The sequence below is a fragment of the Carya illinoinensis genome, chromosome 15, assembly GCF_018687715.1.
Source record: "Carya illinoinensis cultivar Pawnee chromosome 15, C.illinoinensisPawnee_v1, whole genome shotgun sequence".
In the NCBI taxonomy this organism is placed as follows: Eukaryota; Viridiplantae; Streptophyta; class Magnoliopsida; order Fagales; family Juglandaceae; genus Carya; species Carya illinoinensis.
The window spans coordinates 45,709,352-45,734,392 of record NC_056766.1 but is presented as its reverse complement, the minus strand read 5'-3'; the positions used below and the strand labels follow the sequence as shown (position 1 = coordinate 45,734,392).

The window sequence follows — 25,041 nt, the reverse complement described above, 5'->3', positions numbered from 1 at the left end:
GTAGTGCAAAAGACTTTCATAAACTAGAGCATGGAGTAAACCTTGTATACTTTCCATTTTTGTAAAAGAAAAATTTTATTTATAATTTAATATAGATAATTAGTAAAATATTTATAAGATATAATTTGATTTTAAAAAAATTATAAAATTTAAATATTTTAGAATAAGGCTAAATTTGGATAATAATATAGTTTAAATTCATCTTAGTTGATCTTATTTTATCATTATAATTTTATCAAATATTTATACAAAATAAAATAAATTATTTATTTTTTTTAAATTTTAAAATAATAATAATATTTTATTCAAACTTATAATTTATATCGTGCCATCTCGTTTAAATCACCTACGACCATCAATTTTATTCCTACCAGCTTCATGACTACGCTACGAAAGCTAAACTCACAATTAAGTCAGTCTCGATACAGAACAGGCCCCACATCACCGTACGGGGAGACCTTCTTTTGCCTTCAGAGACTTGGGATCAGTCTTTGGTTGACGTTGGTGCTCTTCCTCTTTATGTTATTCCTTTCTTAATGTATGTTCTGATTGTAATGTTCTTATCCTTCCAATTACTTTTTCTGTTTTTTCGTCAGACAACGAGTGACCGAAGCAAGAAACCGCAGTCAATGCCAGACGGCGAAGTGTCCTGCGGAGCCGATCATTTTATGGCCGGTGCTACGAGTTTTTGCGCTACCACCACCTCGCCGCCAGTGGAACGGTCTTTGGGTGTTTCTGGTGTTGATGAAGATGGACAGGAACCCCGTTCAAGTGCTCAAGGGGCTGGAAAAGACCCCAGAAAGATCGCGAGAAAGTACGTTATTTCAATCTATCTAGTTCGTTTCTGATGCGAGTTTGCCTTTTTTGCTAGAAAGTTCTTCTTTCTGAAGTAGTATTTCAGTTCTTTTGAATTTGTCTGTGTTGCGTGTCGGTGACTTGTTTGCTCTTTGGCTGATGGGAAAGTCCAGGAGAGTGACTGCTTCGAAAAATTAAAATGCTTGACTGATGTCTGACTTAAGTTCTTGAGTTTTCAACGTGATACCTCGAATGATAAGGATAAAGTTAGCTGGTGCATAAGATCTCACGTTGCTTGGAAAGGAAAAGTTTTTGCTTTTTATAAGATTTCAATAGGGCTTCAATTGTATAATTGACTAGTCATTTTGGAGTATAGGTCATGTGGTTTGGGTCTTCTATTGTGGTGTTACAAATGGTATCAGAGTCTATCCTAAGTAGAGATGTGGGACTTGAGTTGTGCCACCTATAATGGATTGGCCCGACGAGGATGTCGGGAATTTAATGGGGGAAGATTGTGATACTCTATATGATAAGGATAAGGGTAGGTGATGTATGAGATTCCACATTACTTGAGAAAGAGAAGTTCTTACTCTTTATAAGGTTCTAATGGCTCCAATTGTATCATTGACTAGTTCTTTTGGAGTATAGGTAATGTGGTTTGGGCCTTCCATTGGGGTGTTACATTCAACTTTCTTGGGTTTTTTCTTTTTATTGATTTTTTTGGGGGAAAATATAGCATAGCGGAATTAAGCCAATTGTGTTTCTCTGCCTTTAGAATTTCTTTCGTTTAGAATAATTGGTTGCATGTTTTCCTAGAATAGAGGAGGATGTTGATGTGGGGTTTGATTGATACATTTGTTTTCTAAAGGTACCAGTTGGAGCTATGCAAGAAAGCTTTGGAGGAGAACATAATTGTTTATTTGGGGACGGGTTGTGGGAAGACCCACATTGCTGTGCTGCTCATATACGAACTTGGTCACTTAATAAGGAATCCCCAGAAGAATGTATGTATTTTTCTTGCTCCAACGGTGGCTCTGGTTCAGCAGGTGAGCTGCTATTTATCAGTTTGGTTTTCATATTAGTTGTTTAGTTTGGGAAACTTAAGTATTAGAGAAAATTTGTAGTTTATATGGTTAGTACATTGCTCCACAAAAGTGGAGGGGCGTGTTGCTCCTTGGCTTGGTTGAGGTGAACATGTTTGCCGTGAAAAGGGGCTGGGTTGGTGTTTAGTGCCCTGTTCATGCAGTTTTCTATCATGAATGTAGTGGTTATGGGAGGTGTAACTCCCCAATAGAAGACCCAAATCACATGATCTATACTCCAAAAAGACTAGTTAATGATACAATTGGAGTCCCATTGGAACATTATAAAGAGCAAAAACTTCTCATTCCCAAACAATGTGGAATCCCATACGCCACCTACCCTTATCATTATCATATGGAGTATCAAAATCTACCTCTCTTGAACTCCTGACTTCCTCTTCGGGCCAGTCCATCGTAAGATTCGTAGGTGGCACGGTTCAAATCCCATATTTCTAGTTAGGATAAACTCTAATATCATTTGTAACGTTCCAATAGAAGGCCCAAACCACGCGACTTATACTCTAAAAGTACTAGTCAATGATACAATTGGAGTCCCATTGGAACTTATAAAGAGCAAGAACTTCTCATTCCCAAGCAATGTGGGATCCCATACACCACCTACCCTTATCCTTATTATATGGGGTATCACATAAGGCCTCTCAGTTTCTTTGTGATTTTGTCTTCATCTTGCAAGGGATCTTGGAGTTTAAGAAATAGAGTTATGATTATCATCACCTTTGAGTGACATATCAACCATATTTTGCTAACACGTGTTTGCCATTTTCTTGATTAAATCTTATAATGATTTGCACACTCATTTGTTTGATTGTCATCTATGCTGTATGGACTTTTCTATTGTTGTAATTCTCCATGTACAGGTTTTAAATTCTAGTTAGGTATTACTCATGTATACATCCTATGTACTTAGCTATGCATATTATTATGAATAAATCTTCCTGATTACCTATCAGAAAATTCTCCATGTGCATTATTACAAGGTTGTTATTTTTATTGATTTATTCAGTTGCTGTATGCGGTATGATTGTGTTCATTCAAGAGATCTTCCGATTTGCTAGTATCTGAGAACTTATTTGTAATTTGAATTTAAAATAGCTATCTTTCCATTCTATTGTCATATGGTTTTCAATCAACATTCTTTTTCTGTTACAGCAAGCCAGGGTCATAGAAGAATCTATTGATTTCAAGGTCGGGATCTATGGTGGGAGCTCTAAGCATTTGAAAAGCCATGAAGACTGGAAAAAAGAGATTGAGCAGTATGAGGTATAAAATTTGATACTCATATACATTCTATATGTGGATGTGTTCATCTTTCTAATAACTGTGAATTTGTTTCTTCATGTCTCCAATAATCTCTTGTATACTCCCAGTATACTTGGTCTATGCCTAATTACTTGGTTTAATAAAATTTCTTTTATTTTAGTACTATTTTGCTTTAGCTTGTACTTAGGCGTCTTCTCTTTTATACTTCCTGCATACTTGGGCTATGCCTATTTACTTGGAATAAAATCTCTTATTACCTATAATTTTTTTTCTTTCTTTTTACCTATATAAAAAAATGTCACTAATAATCTGAATATCCTCATTCTTTCATAGCAAGTGTGATAGATCTAAATATGACAAGTGAGGGCCTATAAATAAAATTGGGGTAACGTCCTCTTCCTTGAAATTAAGTCAACACCTTTTAGTTGAGTCGAAGGATAGAAATTTATTCCGCCTTGCTGAGATTTTCTTAAAGATCTGCATTAATTCCACTCCCCCCCCCCCCCCCCCCCCCCATTTTAATAAGAATATATTCCATTAACCGTTTTATATTTGAGCCTTTTGAGAAACAAATTTTATTTCTTTCTGCCATGAGATGTTCCCATACCTGCTTCATCTTCCTTTAAGCGTTCTGTTTTTCTGCTGTTTGTTTCGTGCAGATTCTTGTTATGACGCCGCAAATACTTCTGCGTAACTTATACCACTGCTTTATCAGGATGGAGTTGATTGCACTCCTGATATTTGATGAGTGTCATCATGCTCAAATCAAAACAAACCATCCTTATGCGAAAATCATGAAAGTAAAGGGCTCTTGGTTGCACTTATAACTAACATGCGTTGCTTTTTCCCACATTCATCTTTACTGTCAGTAGTTTTATATAGATTGTATTCATTTTGTAGCTCTTCTACAAAACCAATGTTGGAAAAAATCCCCGTATTTTTGGCATGACTGCGTCTCCAGTTGTGGGAAAAGGTAATGTAATCTTATGCTTTTGTTTTAAATTCTTAGCACTAACCTTGATGAGATTGTCTGAGTGTGTCAGTTCTTTCATCATGTCGATATACAATTTATGTGGTTTGTACCACTGTTATATGGTGTTTGACTTGGATAAGTTTTTTCAAGATTTCTTGGACTAGTAATTTTGTCATTTCTAAGTTTTTTTTTTTTTTGATAAGTAAAAGATAGATATTATTGATATGAATGAGATAGGCCAAAGCCGTGTACACCGGAAGTATACAAAAAAAGACCAGATTGTAATTTCTAAGTTAATGGGCCTATATTCATATGCTTGTTATTGGTAATTCAAATTTTTATTCATACGAAAATTTTAGAAACTCCTAACATCCAAACATCACCTTAGTCTAATAGTCTCTAATATTTTGTCAAGATTTTGATTTTAAAGTTTATTCTGATAGGCTTATCAAGCTAGACTCTTGGGAGCTATAAATGGACAAACTTAAACATTATATTAGATTGAACGTGTGAGCTAGACTTTGCTTTAGAGGGGATTTTGTCAGAAACGCGAGATTGATTTTGCTTTGACTGGTATTTGAAGGGGGAGGAGGTGGGGCAGTGGTGGGTGGGAGCAGTGTAGTGGGAGGATTCCCCCTGGTGTGTAGCTAGTGGTCTCCTTAGTCCAAAAGAAGAAAAGAAAACAAAATTTGGCCAAGTAGATTTTCTTATGAATTTCTAAATAGAGATTTAGGCCTTGTTCACTTTCACAAAACTTTCATCTCATCTTAATCATTATAATTTTTTCAAATTCCCATACAAAATAAAATAAATAATTCAACTTTTTCAAATCCCGATACAATTTTTTCAAATCCCAATACAAAAATAATATATTCTAATAATATTTTATTCAACTCATCTTATCTTTGAAAACAAACGAGGCCTTAGTTGGGCACGTACTACGAGAAAGGTACTATACTATCTCGATTCCTCTTTTATACAACCTATATTAAGGATCGCTGCCTTGCTTGCTCATGATGGTTCTTGATACTTGGGTAGTCCAAGTCTAGGATGTCAATAACTTATCTCCCAGAAAATGCTAAACATCAGCCGGTTTTATTTTTCACACCACACACCGGTCTAACTTTTCTAACTCACGGTTCAGTTTGAAACAAAAACCCACCCACCTCTTGCCTCCCTCGTCCCCCCAAGCCACCCACCTCTTGAAAGTGGAAAGACTCATAAGCAAAGAATTCCCCCCCACCCCGCACCATTTGAGATACATATAATCAATCTTTTCCCAATTTCTTACATTTCGTCGTCAACCAAACACCACCCCACAAACCCACGAATTTGGCAAAGCAAAAGAAAATAATACTGACACTGTATCTCTAAGGAAGCAAAGGAGTAATGCTAGATACAATCATGGGTTGTGCAAGCGTCTGTACTCCTTTCGAAAAAGATTAGGGTCCACCATTATAAAAAATTAATTTTTTCACGTGAGTCCCATATTACTCACTTTTTTCAAAAGGAGTGCATGGCGCTTGCGTATTCTATGACTGCAAATATCATTTCTCAAAAAGAAATACTTGCATTAAAACAATGAGAAATGCCTGTCGATCTTTGTTTTTCTCTCCACCATAAATGCACCAAAACTTTGGTGGGTGGAAAAGGGGGTGAAAGGGTCTTTGAGTTGCTGGGTTGCTTAAAATAAATGTAAATGTTTCTAGGTTGCTTACTAGCGCTTTCCAGTGGCTTAGGCTTGCTAAAGGATGGCCATTAGCCGGCTTTTTTGGAGCTTAGCCTGGGATAGTACGAGAAAGGGGCCAGCCCCTTTCCAAACCTCTCCTTGAGTCCTTCATTACACTCTCATATGATTGCAAAGTGAAGGTCGTCGTGCATAGTTCAAACATTAAATTGAGGAAAAACTCTAAACGGAAGCCGGTGAAGGGCGGCGGGGGTTGAGAAGGGATGATGGAGGGTGACAGGGAGATTTGGGGAGAAGATGCAGTGGGACGCACGCATTTAACCTTGAAAAAGAAATTACACGCTTGGGGGAGATAAGGGGGAGGCGGGGGAAGGGGGAGATTTGTGTCTCGAAGCAAAGGATCTGAGATGTAAGTTACCCGTGCTGTGGTTTTGATGGAAAAAAAAAAAAAATTCCACGCTGGCAGGGTTGTGCGGTGTAAGGACTCTGACTAGAATTACTCTTATCTCCCATTTTGTTATACATTATTCTTCACATTCATTTGCTATTCTTTCAGGTGCTTCCGATCAAGCAAATTTACCAAAAAGCATCAATAGCCTTGAAAACTTACTCGATGCAAAGGTGGGATGTTGAAACTGTAAATTTGAGCTATAATATGGGTTGATGCAGTTCTTAACTTACTTTTTTGATGATTCATGGTTTAAATAATAATGTAAACTAATTATAAACAAAATAACAATGTAAACTAGATCATTAAGGGTGTTATAAATTTTACAAGAGCTTGGGTCCCTTGAATAGTCTTTGTACCCTATAAAGAGCTTTTTTTCATATGAAATTTTCTTCATTGTGTTAATATATAGAACCGCTGCTATGGTCCTAGCCATGGTGGGATGTACTAATTCTACCAATGCTATGGTCCTAGCCATGATCTAGGGAAACAGCACAAAGCACTTCTTGGTCTGGCCAGGGCTTTCAAAATCCAAGCTCTGATAAACCTTAGGAAGGCTGTCTCGTATCTTCATATGACTGAATCCAAGGAGACGTCACAAGGCTGTTCTTGTGTTTATGGATGGCCCTAAGTATACTTGATATGCACTCGTATTTGACCTACAAATGTCTCTGCCTTGTATGCGACAGATTATGTATTATTGGATCTTTAAACTAAAGTTTGCATTCTGGTCTAATGCTACAAAGTCTGTTTGATCAAATTTCACTTCATTTTATTTTGCAGGTTTACTCCGTTGAAGATAAGGGAGAATTGGATAATTTTGTAGCATCTCCTATAGTTAGAGTATATTATTATGGTTCCATTACAAATGAGGTATCCAGCTCCCATTTGACATGCTGTAGTAAACTTGAGGAGATGAAACGTCAGGTATATTGTTGACATTTATCTTGGTCTTAATTTGTTTTCCTTCAACTACTTTTCACTTGTTGCTACTTATAAAAAGAAATTCACTTCCTGCTATCTTTCTGTGATAAGAGCAGTGCATAACAACACTTAGTATGAAGATAAATGATCATCAAAAGCTACGGAACTCGAAGAAGCTACTAACAAGAATGCAGGATAATATGTTATTCTGTTTGGAAAACCTTGGCCTTTGGGGAGCATTACAAGTAAGCTCTTGTAGCATCTGAACAATATTCTTGGTTCTTAAAACACACTCTCTCTCTCTCTCTCTCTCTCTCTCTCTCTCTCTCTCTCTCTCTCTCTCTCTCTTTCTGTGCTGTTTTCCTTTAGAAACACTTAGTATTTAGTGGATAAAATTGTAGTTTTGTTTCTGTATCTTTTTGGTTAGTGTTGGGCAAGCTTGTTCGGTTCCTGTTTATTGTATATCAGATAATGTTTGCACAATTATATTCAAAAGAAACCTATGTGAATTTCTGCAACAAGAATCTGCATCTTAATGGAGTTCTTGAATGTATGCTTGTAAGCATGTGTGCACCACACGAAGTACTTTAGTGGAGAAAGAGGAATTGGTGTCTAAGAGATATCACAGAGAGTGATGAGATGGTTGGAAAGTTTAATGGAGATTCTGTGTCTCTCTTATAATTTGTTTGAAAATTTTAAATTTATATCTATATAGGCATATTTTTCTATGGGTTTTTTTCAAGAGTGTTGGGATATAGTGAAGGATGAATTGATGCAGATTTTTATTGATTTTCATTCTGGTTTTAAGTTTGAAAAATCCTTAAATGCTACATTTATTGCACTCATTCTGAAGATAGTTGGTGCCTATGAGTTGAAATATTTCCGGCCTATTAGTCTAGTAGGAGGGATTTATAAAATTATTTCAAAGGTGTTAGCAAACCGTATGAGTTTGGTGTTGGATAAAATCATTTCTAAGCCTCAAAATGCTTTCGTTCAGTGTAGGAAAATTTTGGATTCATTTTTGATTGCGAATGAGTGTTTGGACAGCCGTATGAGAGATGGTATACCGGGGGTTTTTTGTAAGCTAGACATGGAAAAGGCATACAACCATGTATGCTGGGATTTTCTTTTCTATATGCTTAGAAGGTGTGGATTTGGTGATAGGTAGTGTGGATGGATTAAACATTGTGTTTCGACTGCCCGGTTTTCTGTTTTAGTGGATGGTATCTCTTGTGGTTTTTTTAAGTCTTTTTGGGGTTTGAGACAAGGGGATTCGTTATCCCCTTTTCTTTTTGTCATTGTTATGGAGGCTTTGAGTAGAATGGTGGAGGCTGCTGTGGGGTGAAACAATAGTAATGGTGTTATTTCTATTTCTCACTTACTTTTTGTGGATGATACTCTTATTTTTTGTGATGCTGATGCTTGTCAAATTCAAGCTTTAAGAGCTGTCTGTTGTGTTTTGAAGCTGTCTCGGGCCTTAAGGTGAACTTGGGAAAGTCAAATTTGGTTACGGTGGGTGAGGTGAGGAATGTCAACTTTCTTGCAGATTTATTGGGTTGTAAAGTTGCTTCTCTTCCGCTAAAATATCTTAGGCTTCCCTTGGGGGCGTCCTTTAAAGCAAGGAGGATTTGGGATGGGGTTATAGAGAAGGTTGAGAAAAGATTGTCGGGTTGGAAGCAGCTTTACTTATCAAAAGTGGGGAGGTTAACTCTTATCAAAAGTACCCTTTCCAATCTTCCCACATATTATCTTTCTTTATTTCCATGACCGGTGGGAGTGGCTAATCGGATTGAAAAATTGTTTAGAGCTTTTTTATGGTGTGGTTTGGGGGAGGAGAATAAATTTCATCTTGTATATTGGCAAAGGGTGATTTGTCCGATAGTGAATGGTGGCTTGGGGGTGCGAGATTTAATTTTTTTAATAAGGCATTATTGGGGAAGTGGTTGTGGAGGTATCAAAAGGAAGGAGATTCTTTATGGAGAGAGGTGATTGATTGGAAATGTGGGTGTGAGTGGGGGAGATGGTGTTCTAAGGAAGGTAGGGGGTCTTATGGTGTTTGCCTTTGGAAATATATTAGAAAGGGGTGGAACATTTTTGAAAAACATATCAAGTTTGAGGTTGGAGTCGGTGATAGAATCCGGTTCTGGTTTGATGAGTGGTGTTGTGAGAGACCTCTTAATGCTGTTTTTCCGGTAGTTTTCAGCTTGGTTGGTAACCAGCAGGTTGCTGTTTCAGAGGTGCTGTTTTGTGTCAATGGGGCTGTACATTGGAATGTTATTTTCACTAGAAATGCCCAGGATTGGGAACTTGATAAGATTGCAGGTTTTTTGAGTTTTTTGTATTCAGTAAAGATAGGTGCAAATGGGAGAGATTGTTTGCTGTGGAAACATTTGGGAAGCAATAAAGTTTCTGTTAGGTCATTTTATAAGTTGTTATCTGCCCAACACCATGTTTCTTTCCGTGGAAGAGCATTTGGAAGGTTTGTGTGCCATCTAAAGTTGCCTTTTACATGGACTGCTGCACTAGGGAAGATTTTGACGATTCATAATCTGAGAGTGTTCCTGAGATTTTGTTTTCTTTTCAGCTTTCTAGAATGTAATTAGGTGTCTCATCTTGTATACTTCCTGTGTACATGGGCTCCGCCTAGTTTCATTCGTTTCAATAAAGTTTTTTACTTATAAAAAAAAATGTTAATTATACAATGCAGCTACATATCAGACTTTGAGAATGTAGAAGCCTGGTGAACCTGTTGCTTCTCGTTCAAAATATAAGTGCTAACTTTTTTCTCTCTGATATTTTGAGCTATAGCGTTTCAACATGTGTCAATTATGGAATGCCCCATTTCTTGGGTGGCTCTTTTTGCTGGGTTTCAATGTATAAAATTCTAGATTTAGTTTTAGACGTGCAATTTTATTAAAATTTGGATGTCACAGAAATAAAACTTTTTTGGAATGTCTAGCTTAAAATGCTGTCATGGAAACACTATGATGTTAAGTGGATGACAATGGGGAGACGTTGCATGTAATGGTCCTGGGGATGTGGCTGGTCTAGTAATGCTAAAGCATACTGTTGTTCTTCCAGGATTCTTTGGTATGTTAAATGATTTTTGTCTTTGAAACCTTTGGGATAGACTATCATGATATATATGCATTAAATGTACTTTCAGGAGAGGAAGGCTTGTGATGAAGCAGTGGACTTCTTGTCTAATTTGGTATATAGCTAAAGATGATATAACTCAGTAATCTTTGATCATATGGCAAGATAGGCTATCTGATATATGCATTGAGTGTTGCCTTACCAATAAAGGTCCGGCTGTTGGTTCTTTTTTTTGTGTTAGTGCGCTATTAAGATACACACAGAGGGGGTCTAGGAACCCTTCCTTTATATATCTAGGGTGAGTTAAACTACTTAAAATTGGAGTGCAAGAGAAAGTAGAAACACTTCTTAATGTTTCAGTCTCATGTGTATTGTTTATGTTTATCTCCATTTCATTTGCTGTCATTTGTGTGTCCTTCAATCCGAGTTTGTTGGTATGCTATAATTAACCTTTTCTCTGTTCTTTGTTCCCCCCTTTCAAGGCTAGCCGCATTCTTTTGACTGGTGATCACTCTGAGCGGAATGAATTAATAGAGGTGGAAGGAAATTTCAGTGATGACTCTGCATGTGATAGATATCTAGCTCATGCTGCTGAAGTCTTTGCTTCTGAATGTATGAAAGGTATTATGATGTTTTTAGAATTCTTTTTGGTTGCGGCCTGTAATGTCAATCAAGAATCATTCTTTCTACAGTTAATGAAGGTTTTTTTTTTTCCTGTAGATGGTGCTTCATCTGATCTGTCACGTGTAGAGGTCTTAAAGGAGCCATATTTTTCAAGAAAGCTTTTACGCCTTATTGGAATTCTTTCATCCTTCAGGTTGGTATTTAAGTATCTATTTCTGCTTTTATGACGAATGGTGATGCTTCCTTTTCTTTTATGTTCTTTATTTATAAACTATTGAAATATATAAAATGCAATTTGAAATTCTACCTCGTGAGTGGAGAGTAGCCTTACCCAATCTACTTAACTCAATCTCAACTCAATTAAGCCCTGATTCCACAGTAATCGCCCCAGCTCCATGGGTCTTCTTCCATCTTGGGTTAGCTATAGCCTATATGTATCTTTTTCCTGCCATTCTATCCTACCTGTGGTCATGCTCTCTGTGGCCTTCTTGTTTAATCACATTCTCTTTCACTACTTCCCCAGGTTATTGAGGCTTCACTCTACACCTTTTCACTCCTTCAATTTAAATTGAATTATTCTCTCATTGACACATTAATCAGTCTTTTTTTGCACTATTATGGATAAGAAAATAATGGGATTTGCAGATTGTCAAACCTTCATTGGTGACTTCTGGTTGTCTTTCTCGCAATTGGTTTGCCACCTCACCCTTCGAATAATTTACTTCTTTCATTATTTTATCTTTCTTGCTTTTTCCACTTATCATCTTAATATTCCCATTCTGGTTGTACAAGTTTCATAGACATCTTTCCTCGGAATATGCCAACATCATATGTCCCATAGAAACATTATCAATGAAAATTGGGAAAGCATGTGGAGACTGATGAGAAATACAAGCATTTAAAGGCATTGAAAGTTCATAAAAAATTTGCTAGGGTACCTCACGGATATTGATTGTACCATGACTTCATAATAACTTCAAACTTCTTTGTTTCAGTAATCTGTTAGTCTTTAACTAATCAAATAAGGTGCAAGATTTTACAATTACTTGCACTAGTGGAGACCCCAATAACTTTGATAGATAACTGTTGCTGATTTCTTTTGCAATATTTTTTGTTGGCTCTATGAAGAGACGACATGAAAGGGATTCTGTTGGAGGACTGGGTGAGGTCCCCATTTACTTTACCTACAAAAAAAAAAAAAAAAAAAAAAAAAAAAAAAAAAAAAAAGGAGTGAGTGAGGTCCCATCTCGTTACCAGATAATCTGCACCATAATGGGGTCCAACCACATAGTATGATTGCATTTGATGTGTTGTAGGACCTTGGTAATTACCATGTATTTTGGTGGAGCTCATTTCTAGAAACAACAGGGATGAAGTGCTTTAGATAGGTGCATGCCTACATCTGAAATGATGAAAGCAATTGTAATACTATGGGAATGCAGCTCCAAGCTAATGATATGTTCTAGGTTTTGGGCAATTAATAGTTGGCAAGCAGATAGGATTTGATTGTGCTAAGAAGCATGCAGATATTAACCAAAATTTGATGATCATATCCTTTGCGTGGTCATTGTGGACCAGGACAACCCATATACAGAAATCAAACTTCATGCTACCTTGATTTTAATGATTGTCGTTGTTGGTTCCAAGATTTGTGTATTCTTCAATTGTGCTCTTATATTCCAGTCTTTTGTTGCCTTATGTCATAGACCATGATAAGATTGAGGCAATTGATATACAGGCGCGCATGTGCATTGGCAATTATTCTGACAAAACTACAATTTGTCTCTTTTTTCAGGTTACAACCAAATATGAAGTGTATAATATTTGTAAATAGGATTGTAACTGCGAGATCCGTGTCGTGCATGCTACAGAAGCTTAAGTTTCTAGCTTTTTGGAAGTGTGATTATCTTGTTGGAGTCCACTCTAAAATAAAAAGTATGTCGCGGAAGACCATGAACAATATTCTCGATAGATTCCGATCTGGAGAGGTAATGCGTAAGATAGGATGCATTATTGGCATCTTAAAATTCATCTAATTGTCTTCTTGTGTTAAGCTGGCTTAACATGTTATAGGATGCATTAGAAAAGCTTGAGCTCAAACTGGTTAGGACTGACAAATTGATAAAAGTATATATGTCAAAAATGAGGTGAATGTTTGGATGCACATTCTGTTCAGCAAACACTCGATACACCCATGTCAGACCTGATTACACTGTTGGTATCGGGAATTGTCTAACCTGCTTATTGGTGGACATGTATTAATTATAGATGCCGTACAAAGGAATAGGGCAACATATATATTATTACTGTAAGTTGTTATGAGAATAATGCTGTCTGTGTCTCTGTAACAGTTGTAACTTCACGCATGGTATCTTTAAGATTAATGTGTCCATATGATAGTATGGCTTTTACTCTTTTGCCGCATTCTTTTAGAGTTCCTAAATAGTTTTGGATCATTTCTTGAGCTTCTGAAGACCAAAAGCCTTTACAGTAAAGCATGGATAGTAATCATATATATATATATGTATTGATTTTTGGTCATCTGTGGCAACATTGAGTGTATAAAGGTCTTTGTTTCTGTGTACAAGCAAACTCAGGACCAATTAATGAATTCCAGCAAAATAGACGATCTACATGACAACATTTTCCTCTTCAAAAGATCTCTCTTCTTCTTCATTCTCAACAGGAATGCATCAACTGGGTGGAAAGTGTTTTCCAGTATAAAATAGTGTATCACTCAAATGTGCTTTTCCTTGTAATTAGAGTGATATTGGGCAAACCTTTAAATGATGGTGATGATGATCATAGAAAGATATTTATGCTAGATATTGACTCTCTAGAGATTGTGGCTTGTTATTTATTCCTCTTTGTTGTTGCGTTGGCAGTTAAATCTTTTGGTTGCAACTAAAGTTGGTGAAGAAGGACTTGATATTCAGACATGCTGCCTTGTGATTCGGTTTGATCTTCCAGAAACTGTTTCTAGCTTCATACAATCGAGAGGTCGTGCACGGATGCCTCAGTCTGAATATGCCTTTTTGGTGAACAGGTGCTTTTTAAAGCATGTGTTGTATGTAGGTATCCATTTGGTTTTTCCGTTCCATCTAAATAAAGTAACTGTTGTTAATGTTAATGTTTCAGTGGCAACCAGAAAGAGCTAGATTTGATAGAAAATTTTCAAAAAGATGAAGATCGAATGAATATGGAAATTGCTCATCGAACATCAAATGAAACATTTTTGGGTTCTGAAGAAAGAATTTATAAAGTCGATTCATCTGGTGCTTCTATCAGCTCTGGATATAGCATCTCATTACTCTACCAGTATTGTGCAAAACTACCACATGATGAGTATGTCCTTATTTATTGCTGTTGTTTCACTCAAACGGTTATGTGAATATGTTGAACTGATCTTAATTTGTTGAGATGTATGGATCTATGTTTGGCAGGTTTTTTAACCCCAACCCGGAGTTCTTTTATTTTGATGACTTGGGGGGTACTGTCTGCCAAATCAATTTACCTTCCAATGCTCCAATAAACCAAATAGTTGGTACACCACAATCTTCATTGGAAGCTGCTAAACAAGATGCTTGTCTGAAAGCAATTGAAAGTTTGCATAAAATGGGTGCCTTGAATGACTATCTCTTGCCTGGGGTAGATGATGCATATATAGATGAAGTGGGGTTGGATTCTTCTAACTCAGATAGCTGTGCAGGTTGAGCCGCTGAGCAGTATCAACTGTTCTGTTCAAAGTTTCTTCTAGGCTTTTGGTCATTATCTTGTATAAATTATCTTTAATTTTGTGTGTTGTCAGATGAGAGTTCACGGCAAGAACTCCATGAGATGCTTGTGCCTGCTGCGCTAAAGGAACCATGGACTAATTTGGAAAATCCTGTCTGTCTTAATTCTTACTATATAGAATTTTGTCCTGATCCCAAGGATAGGATCTATAAAAAGTTTGGTTTATTTGTCAAAGCACCTCTCCCACTAGAGGCTGAGAGAATGGAACTTGATCTTCATCTGGCTCGTGGTAGATCTGTGATGACAAAGTTGGTCCCATCTGGAGTTGCAGAATTCAATCAAATTGAGGTAGATGGTATTTTTTGGACAAAACTTTATGATATAAAAACTTATTTGCTGACAGTTCCTTATTTATATTGTTACAGATTACGTTAGCCAAGAATTTTCAAGAAATGTATCTCAAGGTCATCCTTGACAGATCAGAATTTATTCCTGAATCTGTTTCGGTGGGAAAGAATGATATTTTTAAGTCAAGTTCCTTAACCTTCTACCTGTTGCTTCCAGTAATTTTGCATGATAATGAGAGCAAGATTGCTGTAGATTGGAAAATTATTAGTAGATGTTTATCGTCCCCAGTTTTCCGGACTCCAGAAGATGCCATGGTCGAAAAATATCCTTTGGGGGTTTATCTGCAACTTGCCAATGGTTGCAGAAGTAGAAGTGATGTTGAGAACAGTCTAGTGTATGCCCCACACAAAAATGAGTTTTACTTTATTACTAACATCATTCATGGAATGAATGGATACAGCCCTTGTAAGGACTCAGAAACTTCAAGCTACGCAAACCGCTTATATGAGAAGTATAAAACTAGACTCCTTGACTATTTCTACTTTTATTTCATTCTAGATTCCTTCTGAATACATTTTATCTATTGATTTTGTCTTCTATTAACTTGTTGTGATATAGTTTTTTCTTTAAATGTTGGACGTCAGGTTTGGCATTGAGCTTAAGCACCCTGAACAACCTTTTCTGAATGCAAAACCACTTTTTTGCTTGCGTAACTTGCTCTGCAACCGAAAGCCAGAGGATTCAGGTAATTATTTGACTTTTCTGTCATAGTTGTCTTCTTGTTGAGGATCTTTGGTTTTTTTTTTTGATAAGTTCTTGTTGAGGATCTTGCATGAAGTGATCTGTTAATGATTTCTCCATTAGTTTTTTGCTATGTGTTTATTCAGGCTGCATCTTCTATATAAATTTGAACATATATAATTTTTTTGTGTCATGTAGCTCTTACCGCAGAGAATAAAATTTGGCCTTTGTTGAACCTTAGAACTTCTCATGCATTACATTCTTTGTTTTATCGGTGATGCATGCACTGAGTGGGTTTGTAGCAGATTTTTCTACGAGCAGGGGATTGTTAGAATAGGAATATAGGCATAGAACCTGGAGTGGATAATTTTATTCTGTTGTGTATTGGCTTTCTTAACTCTGCAAATAATAATCCCAGAAATAAGTGGAGGCAGAAAAAATGAGAAGAAAGAAGACACAAAAAAAGAAGAATAAGATAAGTGATTGAGTGATAAGGAGGATAATCTAGGCACTCTGACCTCCAAAATAAAGTTAGTTGTATACTCCAAAAATTCTGTTTTATGAATTCATGAATGGCAAATACCATAATTTGGTTGCTAAAATAGTGGCATGAATGACATTGTTTGCCTTCAAGAGACCAAGTTGTGTAGTATTGACAGACACATAATTCGTAGTTTGTGGAGTTGCTCCTTTGTGGGGTGGTGTTGCTTAGCTTCATCAAGGTTTTCGGGAGGTGTGTTGGTATTGTGGGATAAGTGAGTGGTGGAGATGGTAGAGGAATGTATCGGGATGTTTTCAGTGGCAGTATCTTTTAAGAATATAGAGGATGGGTGGACGTGGGCTCTAGCGAACTTGTATGGGCCCAATGCGGATAGAGAGAGAAGCTTGTTGTGGGAGGAATTGGCGGGTTTAAATGCTGTTTGGGACTTACCTTGGGTCTTTTGTGGAGATTTTAATATAGTTAGGTTCCCTAGTGAAAGGGAGGGGGCATCCACGTCCACAGGCGCAATGGAAGCTTTTTCAGAACTAATTTTTGATTTGAATCATGTGGACTTGCCGTTGCAAGGGGGGCCTATACTTGGTCCAACTGTCGAGGGGGGTCCCGACTAGATAGATTTTTAGTCTCTTCTTCTTGGGAGACGCGTTTCCTGGATCTATGCTAGAAAAGGTTGCCATGGGTGTGTTCTGATCATTTCCCAATTTTGCTTGATTGTGGTGGCATTCATGGGGGTAGGCGTTCATTCAAATTTGAGAATATGTGGCTAGAAGCTGAAGATTTGTGGAGAAGGAAAGGGCTTGGTGGGACGGCTACTCTTTTGATGGTACTCCTAGCTTCATTGTCGCAGGTAAACTTAAAGCTCTTAAGATTGATGTCAAAAAGTGGAATATAGAAGTTTTTAGACATACAGAAGTGCAGAAAAATATCCTATGGGAAGAGTTGCATGCTTTGGAGGAAGGTGATGTTAATGAGGCTTTTTTGTCAAGGAAGAATGCGGTTGTGACTGAAATTGAGAAAGTTTTGTTGATGGAAGAGATATCTTGGAGGCAAAAATCTAGGGCGCTTTGGTTGAAAGAGGGGGACAAGTGCACCAAGTTCTTTCACAAGGTGGCCAATTCACATAGGCGCAACAATGCTATTGAAGTCCTCCATTCCGGCTCACAAGTGTTGCATTCTATTGAAGAAATTCAAGACCATACAATGCAGTATTATGAGGAACTCCTTGCTGAAAAAGTAGATTGGTGCCCCAAACTTGATGGTTTAAGTTTTGAACAGCTGGGTTCGGAGGTAGCAGGATGGTTGGAGAGGCCGTTTGAGGAAGAGGAGGTGCATGTTGTGGTGAAAGGTATGTGTAAAGACAAAGCCTCGGGACTGGATGGTTTTTCCATGGCTTTCTTTCAAGAATGTTGGGATATAATAAAGGAGGAAGTAATGTTTTTCATGATTTTCATACTAGTCATAAGTTTGAGAAGTCACTAAATGCTACATTCATTGCTCTAATTCCGAAGATAGTGGGTGTCAATGACTTGAAAGATTTCCGGCCTATCAGTTTGGTAGGTGGGATTTACAAAATCATCTCTAAGGTGTTAGCTAAGCTCATGAGCGTGGTGATGGATAGTCTCATATCCAAACCTCAAAATGCTTTCGTTTGAGGTCGACAAATTTTAGAGTTAGTCTTGATAGCAAATGAGTGTCTGGACAATCGGCTAAGAGAAGGCATTCCGGGGGTCCTTTGCAAGCTAGACATGGAAAAAACTTATGATCATGTAAGCTGTGATTTTCTTTTCTATATGCTTAGAAGATGTGGTTTTAGAGATAAGTGGTGTGAATGGATCAAGCATTGTGTATCAACAGCTCGGTTTTCAGTTCTAGTGAATGGAAGATCATGTGGCTTTTTCCAGTCTTCTAGGGGGTTGAGGTAAGGAGACCCGCTATCCCTTTTCCTGTTTGTTATTGTGATGGAGGCTTTGAGTCGCATGGTGGAGGCAGCCGTAAGGGGGGGCTTTCTCACTGGTTTCTCAGTGGGTAGCAACAGTAATGTTAGCACCATTTCTCATTTACTTTTTGCGGATGATACCCTCATTCTTTGTGATGCAGCTAGTGGCCAAATTTGAACCCTAAGGGCATTGTTGTTGTGTTTTGAAGCTCTATTGGGGCTCAAGGTGAACTTGGAGAAGTCGGAGTTGGTCCCGGTGGGGGACGTGAGCAATATAGCCTCTTTAGCGGAGCTATTGGGTTGTAAAATTGCGTCCCTCCCTTTAAAATACTTAGGACTTCCCTTGGGGGCACCTTATAAAGCAATGAGCATTTGAGATGGAGTAGTAGAGAAGATTGAGAAAAGGTTATCGGGTTGGAAGCGGTTATACCTTTCAAAAGGGGGAAGATTAACTCTCATTAAAAGCACACTGTCCAATCTCCCCACCTACTATCTTTCCTTGTTCCCTTTACCGGGGAAGGTGGCAAACCGGATAGAGAAGTTGTTCAGAGCTTTCCTGTGGGGGGGCATGGGGAAGGAATTCAAATTTCACCTTGTGAATTGGCAAAGGGTGACCTGGTCGATTGCAAATGGGGGTTAGGGGTGCGAAATTTGAGTGTGTTTAACAAGGCATTATTAGGGAAGTGGTTGTGGAGATACCAATTGGAAGGGAACTCGCTGTGGAGGGAGGCCATTGATCAAAAGTATGGTTGTGCGTGGGGGGAATGGTGTTCTTTAGAGGGTAGGGGGTCATATGGAGTAAGCCTGTGGAAGTTCATAAGAAAGGGATGGGATGCTTTTGAAAAACATCTAAAGTTTGAGATGGGTGATGGAGCACGAATCCGCTTTTGGTTAGATGCATGGAGTGGGGAGAGTTCTCTTTGTACTATATTTCCAGCAGTATTTAACTTGGCTGGAAACCAGCAGGCATCAATTTCAGAAATATTATGTTGTGCCAATGGGACGGTAACTTGGAATATCACTTTTACAAGAAATGCTCAGGATTGGGAACTTGAAGAGCTGGTAGATTTCTACAGTTATTTGTATTCAGTAAATCTAGGTGTCAATGGGGGTGACCGTTTGTTGTGGACTCACACGGGGAATACAAATTTTACTGTTAAATCTTTTTATAAGGCCTTGACAATACAACAGTCTACTTGCTTTCGTGGAAGAGTATATGGAAGGTGTTAGTACCTTCTAAAGTTGCTTTCTTTATTTGGACAGCCGCTCATGGGAAGATTTTAACGATTGATAACCTTAGAAAACGAGATATGGTTGTAATGGAGTGGTGCTATATGTGCAAAAAGAGTGGGGAATCGATAGATCACCTGCTTTTACATTGTGAGGTGGCTGGGGAGTTATGGGCTGGAATCTTTAGTAGAGCTGGGCTAAGCTGGGTTATGCCTAGGAGTGTGGTGGAGGTACTTGCATGCTGGAATAGATCTCACAACAGTGCTCAATTGGCAGCAGTGTGGCGGATGATACCTTTGTGCTTAATGTGGTGTTTATGGTCAGAAAGGAATGAGAGGTGCTTTAATGATAAGGAGCGTGGAGTGGGGGCAATCTGGAATTTTTTTGTGTTCTCTCTGTTTCAATGTTTTTCTGCTATTGTTCTAAAGGGCGGGAATGTTCATGAGTTTCTACTTTCCTTATAGCCCACTAGAATGTAACTAGGTGTCTCACTTTTATTCTTCCTGTGTACTTGGGCATTGCCTAGTTTTTTCATATTCAATAAAGATTATTACTTATCAATAAAAATTTACTATAAAAAAAATGCATAAACAAGAGGGCAAAAGTAAGTTATATGTTAACAGATGCTCCAAAGTCTATAGGGTAAGTGGTTTCTAATATTGTACTGTCTTAAAAAAAAGTGATTTTCTAATATTGAGGTCTTTTACGTAAAAGAATGAAGTTGAATGACGAGTTTTTTAAGCTAAGGGAGGCCATGTTCATCCATCTTATCTTGAGGTGGCCACTTACATAATTTCATGAAAGTAGCCCGAGGATAAAGTGTAAAAAAAAGGTAGGGGAATGGGGGCAAGAACCAGCTACCCTTAACCTAGATTCCTTCAGAACAACAATATGGATAAATAATTTATTATTTGGAAGCAGAGATACTTTCAAGATTGCTGAGTCATCCTTGTACCCATTACCCTCTTGTGGTGTTTTTGCTTTCTTTAAAGGGTTATGAATTATAGTGATGAGCTTCTTGCTTGATTCAGGACTCATCTCAATGCCCGTCTCTTTGGATTCTCCTCACTTTCAAATTATTTTCATGAGTCTAAAATGTCAAAAACAGTTTAGATAGGGATATCTTTTGTTTGCTTTCTGTATACTTGTGTTGTGCTTATTACTGGAGAATGATTACTTCTATAAAAAAATATCAAAAACAGAATCGCATGAACTGGAGGAATACTTCATTGATTTGCCTCCTGAGCTATGTCACTTGAAGATCCTAGGCTTTTCAAAAGATATTGGGAGTTCAATATCTTTGTTACCATCAATCATGCATCGACTGGAAAACTTGCTTGTGGCCATTGAACTGAAGCACACCTTTTCTTCTGCATTCCCTGAAGGAGCTGAAGTTACATGCCATCGAGTAAGTTACATGCCATTGAGCATTGGCTTTCATAAGCTGCGCTAATTAAACTTGTAGTATTGCATACGACTTCCCACATGTGGTGTCGTACCCGACTTCAATTATACATGTTCAAGTTGTGCAGTGTCGATATTTGCATGGACCTTAATTGCCACTAAAAGTTTTGAACTTTTTTACTAGCTTCTAGAAGCAGTCACCACTGAGAAGTGCCAGGAGCGCTTTTCCCTCGAACGACTTGAAATACTTGGTGATGCTTTTCTCAAATTTGCTGTTGGACGGCACCTCTTTATTTTGCATGGTACTCTTGATGAAGGAGAACTTACAAGGAAACGTTCTCATGTTGTGAACAATTCCAATTTGTACAAGCTAGCCACTAGGAGCAAGTTACAGGTATCAGTGAATTTTAGGCTATGATTTTTATTTTATAAATATTAATATATCTGTATTTTTTTTTCTTTGGCAAGTATTATTTGACATTATTGAATTTGTAACAATAATGTTTGCTTATGCTTTCGCTTTATCTCCACTTGATATAATGTAATTGTTTTTAAATTTGTTCTTTTAGATAATTCCAATACTGCACTTTTTTTGTATTTTCAGTTTTTTTGTTTTGAATTATTTAGTTCATGGCAAATACAACTAGTCATTAAATAGTGAAAAGAAATGAAAAACTAATGCGATTAGAACTACAGACAGTCACATGGAAGTAACAGTGACATGTGTGATTAAATAGAGTTTATGGTACTTATCTCCTGTGTGTATAAATAAATGTTGTCTTCTCTCTCTCCCTCTCTCTCTGGTCTGGCCAAGACCCATTTCTTTGGTATTTAAGAATTTATTTGGCTGATATTGTTTCCACTAACTAATGCATGTTTTCTGCTAAGTGGTGTGGAAAACTCTCTTAGCAAAATTAACACCTAATGGATTAATTACTTAGGTGTTCTTCTAGTAGGTTTCATTATCTAAGTACTTGGTATACTCTCTTATCTCAGGTTTACATCCGTGATTGTTCATTTGATCCCTGCCAATTCTTTGCTCTGGGCCGCCCTTGCCCAATAATCTGCAACAAGGAGACAGAAGCAGCTGTTCATTTCCAGCATTCAAGTGGTCTAGCAGATCATGCAAGTTCCAGTCCAACTAGATGCAGTAGAGGTCACCACTGGCTTCATAAGAAAACAATCGCTGATGTGGTTGAAGCTCTTGTTGGAGCGTTCATAGTTGATAGTGGCTTCAGAGCTGCAATTGCATTTCTTCGATGGATTGGCATACAGGTAGATTTTGAAGCCTCACAAGTTTGCAAGGCCTGCATGGCAAGCACTAGCTACATCCCGCTTGCTACTTCTTTGGACATTCCTTCCCTTGAAAATTTGTTAGGGTATCAGTTTTTCCATAGAGGTCTGCTTATACAGGCATTTGTACATCCTTCGCACAACAAGAATGGAGGAGGCTGCTATCAGGTATGCACTATGTCCTTTCTACTTCTTGTACCAGACAATAATATTCTCTCTGCTTAATATCTCTTATGACAGTTGCACAACAATGCAAAATTTTATCTTGTGATAATTTGAAATGTCTTTTTTCACCAGAGATTGGAGTTTCTTGGAGATGCTGTCTTGGATTACTTAATCACATCATATCTTTATTCAACTTATCCAAAGTTGAAGCCTGGTCAATTGACAGATTTGAGATCTGTGCTTGTGAATAATGAGGCGTTTGCCAGTCTTGCAGTAGAACGATCCTTCCACAAATTTCTTATATGTGATTCCAGCAGCCTTACCGAGGCAATTGAAATGTATGTGGATGCTGTTAAAATGCAAGCGCCTGAACGGAGTCTTCTTGAGGGGCCAAAATGTCCAAAGGTAGACATTGTAATCTTCTGTGAATGTTTTCTGTTGTAGCATGGTGACAATGACGAAATGACCTCCTAGCCATCATTTTATTTTCGAGTTTTATTTTGTTTTCTTTTTGGAGAGGAGGAGGGGGGGTGTGAGAATGTAATTGTTATATTACTAACTCCGAATCATTTCACTTATTGCGTCAGGCTTTGGGTGACTTGGTAGAGTCTTCTCTGGGTGCCATTCTTCTTGATTCAGGGTTTAATCTGGGGCTTGTGTGGACGATAATGCTTTCCTTTTTGGATCCAATCATGAGGTTCTCCAGTTTGCAGATTAGTCCTTTCAGGGAACTGCAAGAACTTTGCCAATCTTATAATTGGGATCTACAGTTTTTACCATCACAGAAGGGTGGAATGTCTTTGGTTGAAGCACAAGTGAATGGAAAAGATGTTTGTGCAACTGCCTCTGCAATATACCGAAACAAGAAAGATGCTATTAGGATTGCTTCACAAAAAATATCAACAATTTTGAAGGTAAAATTTGTATGCTTACTTTATGCTCCTGTCCTTCTACCTCAACTGTATCAAATTATCATTCTTCCATCATTTGCTTCAACACCAGCGCAGTAAGAAGAGAATGTAGCTTTTAACCAAAATAGGGAGTAAAAAATAAATTATTTGAATAATCTGCTTCCCCCACTGAAAATGGAAAAAAAATAAAAAATAAAATAAAATAAAAAGAAGGGAGAAAGAAAATATGAAAATCTACTGTTTTAAAATTTAATATATACTTTTCATCTTAAAAGTATTATATCAAATTTACTATGTTAATTTTTATTTTTTGTATTGTACAAATTCCATTTGTGTATAGACTCCTGGAAACATATAGTACCCTATTACACAGATCAGGAATAATTGAAAAAACTAGACTCCGTACGGTATCTCTTGGAATCCTGAATATGATTCTACTAATAATTGTACTAATTTTTTCATACTGCAGTCACACATTCACGATTGGCATGCTTTGCTAGCATATCCTAACTTAAAAGGGTTAAACACTCTCCACGATGCAGGCTCAAGGCTACATACCGAAGTCAAGAACTTTGGAGGAAGTTTTGAAGTCAAGCTGCAAGATGGAAGCCAGACTGATTGGATATGATGAAACACCTATAGATGTAAATACCCCTGATGCAATTGGATTTGAGAAGTTGATGGTACAACAGCCTTTTGACAGAGATTTTGAGCCAAAAATTATAGCCCTATCTAAAGTATCTGATAGTAATCCCCCATGCATAACACCTGTTATTAAACACCCACCTGGCACCATAAGAGGGCAGGCTTGCAGGACAGCTGAGAATCCAAGCTTTGATCCTGACCTACAGTCCACAGGTACAATTATTTTAGTTTGCAGGATATCAAGTGTGGAGCAAGTATTTCATTCTCTCACTAAAACTAAAATAATCTTCCAGGTGGGTCAAACAAAGCAACGGCAAGATCGCGATTGTATGAAATCTGTGCTGCTAACTGTTGGAAACCCCCTCTATTTGAATGTTGCAGAGAGGATGGACCAAGCCACTTAAAGTTGTAAGTCACGTGTATATATATATATGCATACAGAACACGCACACATATGCATAATCTCTTTTGGGCCAGTTTATTGTCATGGACTTCAGGTGTGAGTCCATGATAATATAGACCCTTTGTTTTCGGAGATAAATTTATTCAGGACTTGTGATCTCATCAAATAACAGAAATTAGAGTTGATCATAGGAATGCTCGTGTAATTGGCATATCTTGCAGATTCACTTTCAAGGTGACTGTGGAAACAGAAGCCCCAGATGTTATTTTGGAGTGCTTGGGAACACCGCAGTCAAAAAAGAAAGATGCATCAGAGCATGCAGCAGAAGGAGCCCTTTGGTACTTAAAGCACCAAGGATACTTTCTTGAGAGCGACTGACATGATACTGCAAAAGATTTTGCTGAATCAGCTTTGGTAAGCATTGAAGATTTTAATGCAGGAGGCTTACTAAAACAAACGGTTCAAAACTAAAATTTCTATATATGATATTATATATGGAAGGTGCGTTGGTGATTGTAAATGGTGGTTAATGTTGAAATCCATCGACTCAAGGGAGATAGGAAGGTAAACTGCGTATTCTTCCAGTTTTTGGAGGCAATTCGAGGAGCCTCCAAAACACTAATTAGAATACTTCAGGCTAAATAATCATATTTCATTCATATGAAGCTTAAGTTTAATACAAAATAAATTAACTACTTTACATAACTGCTCCTCCATACACTTGAAATGAATTTGAAGCCAAACCATGGAATTCAAACTCCAGAAAAAATCTGATGTCCAAGGTTGAGGAAGGCCTCCTTTGTTGTGGGTACAACTCGAAG

General features: G+C 37.6%; 1 protein-coding gene across 3 annotated transcripts; it reads left to right on the top strand.

Annotated features, from left to right (window-relative positions):
• The first annotated feature begins 364 nt into the window (after positions 1 to 364).
• Positions 365 to 24,925, top strand: LOC122295892 (dicer-like protein 4). 3 transcript variants are annotated; one of them, XM_043105160.1, is made up of 26 exons: positions 365 to 500; positions 597 to 814; positions 1,664 to 1,841; positions 3,048 to 3,158; positions 3,818 to 3,958; positions 4,059 to 4,131; positions 6,375 to 6,439; positions 7,050 to 7,193; positions 7,307 to 7,435; positions 10,769 to 10,907; positions 11,007 to 11,103; positions 12,706 to 12,898; positions 13,796 to 13,956; positions 14,049 to 14,255; positions 14,354 to 14,619; positions 14,719 to 14,993; positions 15,071 to 15,504; positions 15,638 to 15,738; positions 20,602 to 20,807; positions 20,988 to 21,197; positions 21,800 to 22,264; positions 22,394 to 22,666; positions 22,849 to 23,175; positions 23,715 to 24,030; positions 24,111 to 24,225; positions 24,442 to 24,925. In XM_043105160.1, exons 2-26 carry the CDS (start codon positions 630 to 632, stop codon positions 24,596 to 24,598), a joined length of 4,968 nt encoding a protein of 1,655 aa, XP_042961094.1. In that variant the 5' UTR covers positions 365 to 500; positions 597 to 629; the 3' UTR covers positions 24,599 to 24,925. The 3 variants fall into 3 exon arrangements, with proteins under 3 accessions (XP_042961094.1, XP_042961093.1, XP_042961095.1); XM_043105159.1 differs by lacking the exon at positions 365 to 500 and having other exon boundaries at positions 509 to 814; XM_043105161.1 differs by lacking the exons at positions 365 to 500; positions 1,664 to 1,841 and having other exon boundaries at positions 509 to 814.
• Positions 24,926 to 25,041: the final 116 nt, after the last annotated feature.

Coding starts and splice junctions, on each gene's coding strand:
- LOC122295892 (XM_043105159.1), top strand. CDS start 537: ATGTATGTTCTGATTGTAATGTTCTTATCCTTCCAATTACTTTTTCTG. Junction 15,739..20,601: donor CCGAAAGCCAGAGGATTCAG/GTAATTATTTGA, acceptor TATCAAAAACAG/AATCGCATGAACTGGAGGAA. Junction 21,198..21,799: donor CCACTAGGAGCAAGTTACAG/GTATCAGTGAAT, acceptor CTCTTATCTCAG/GTTTACATCCGTGATTGTTC.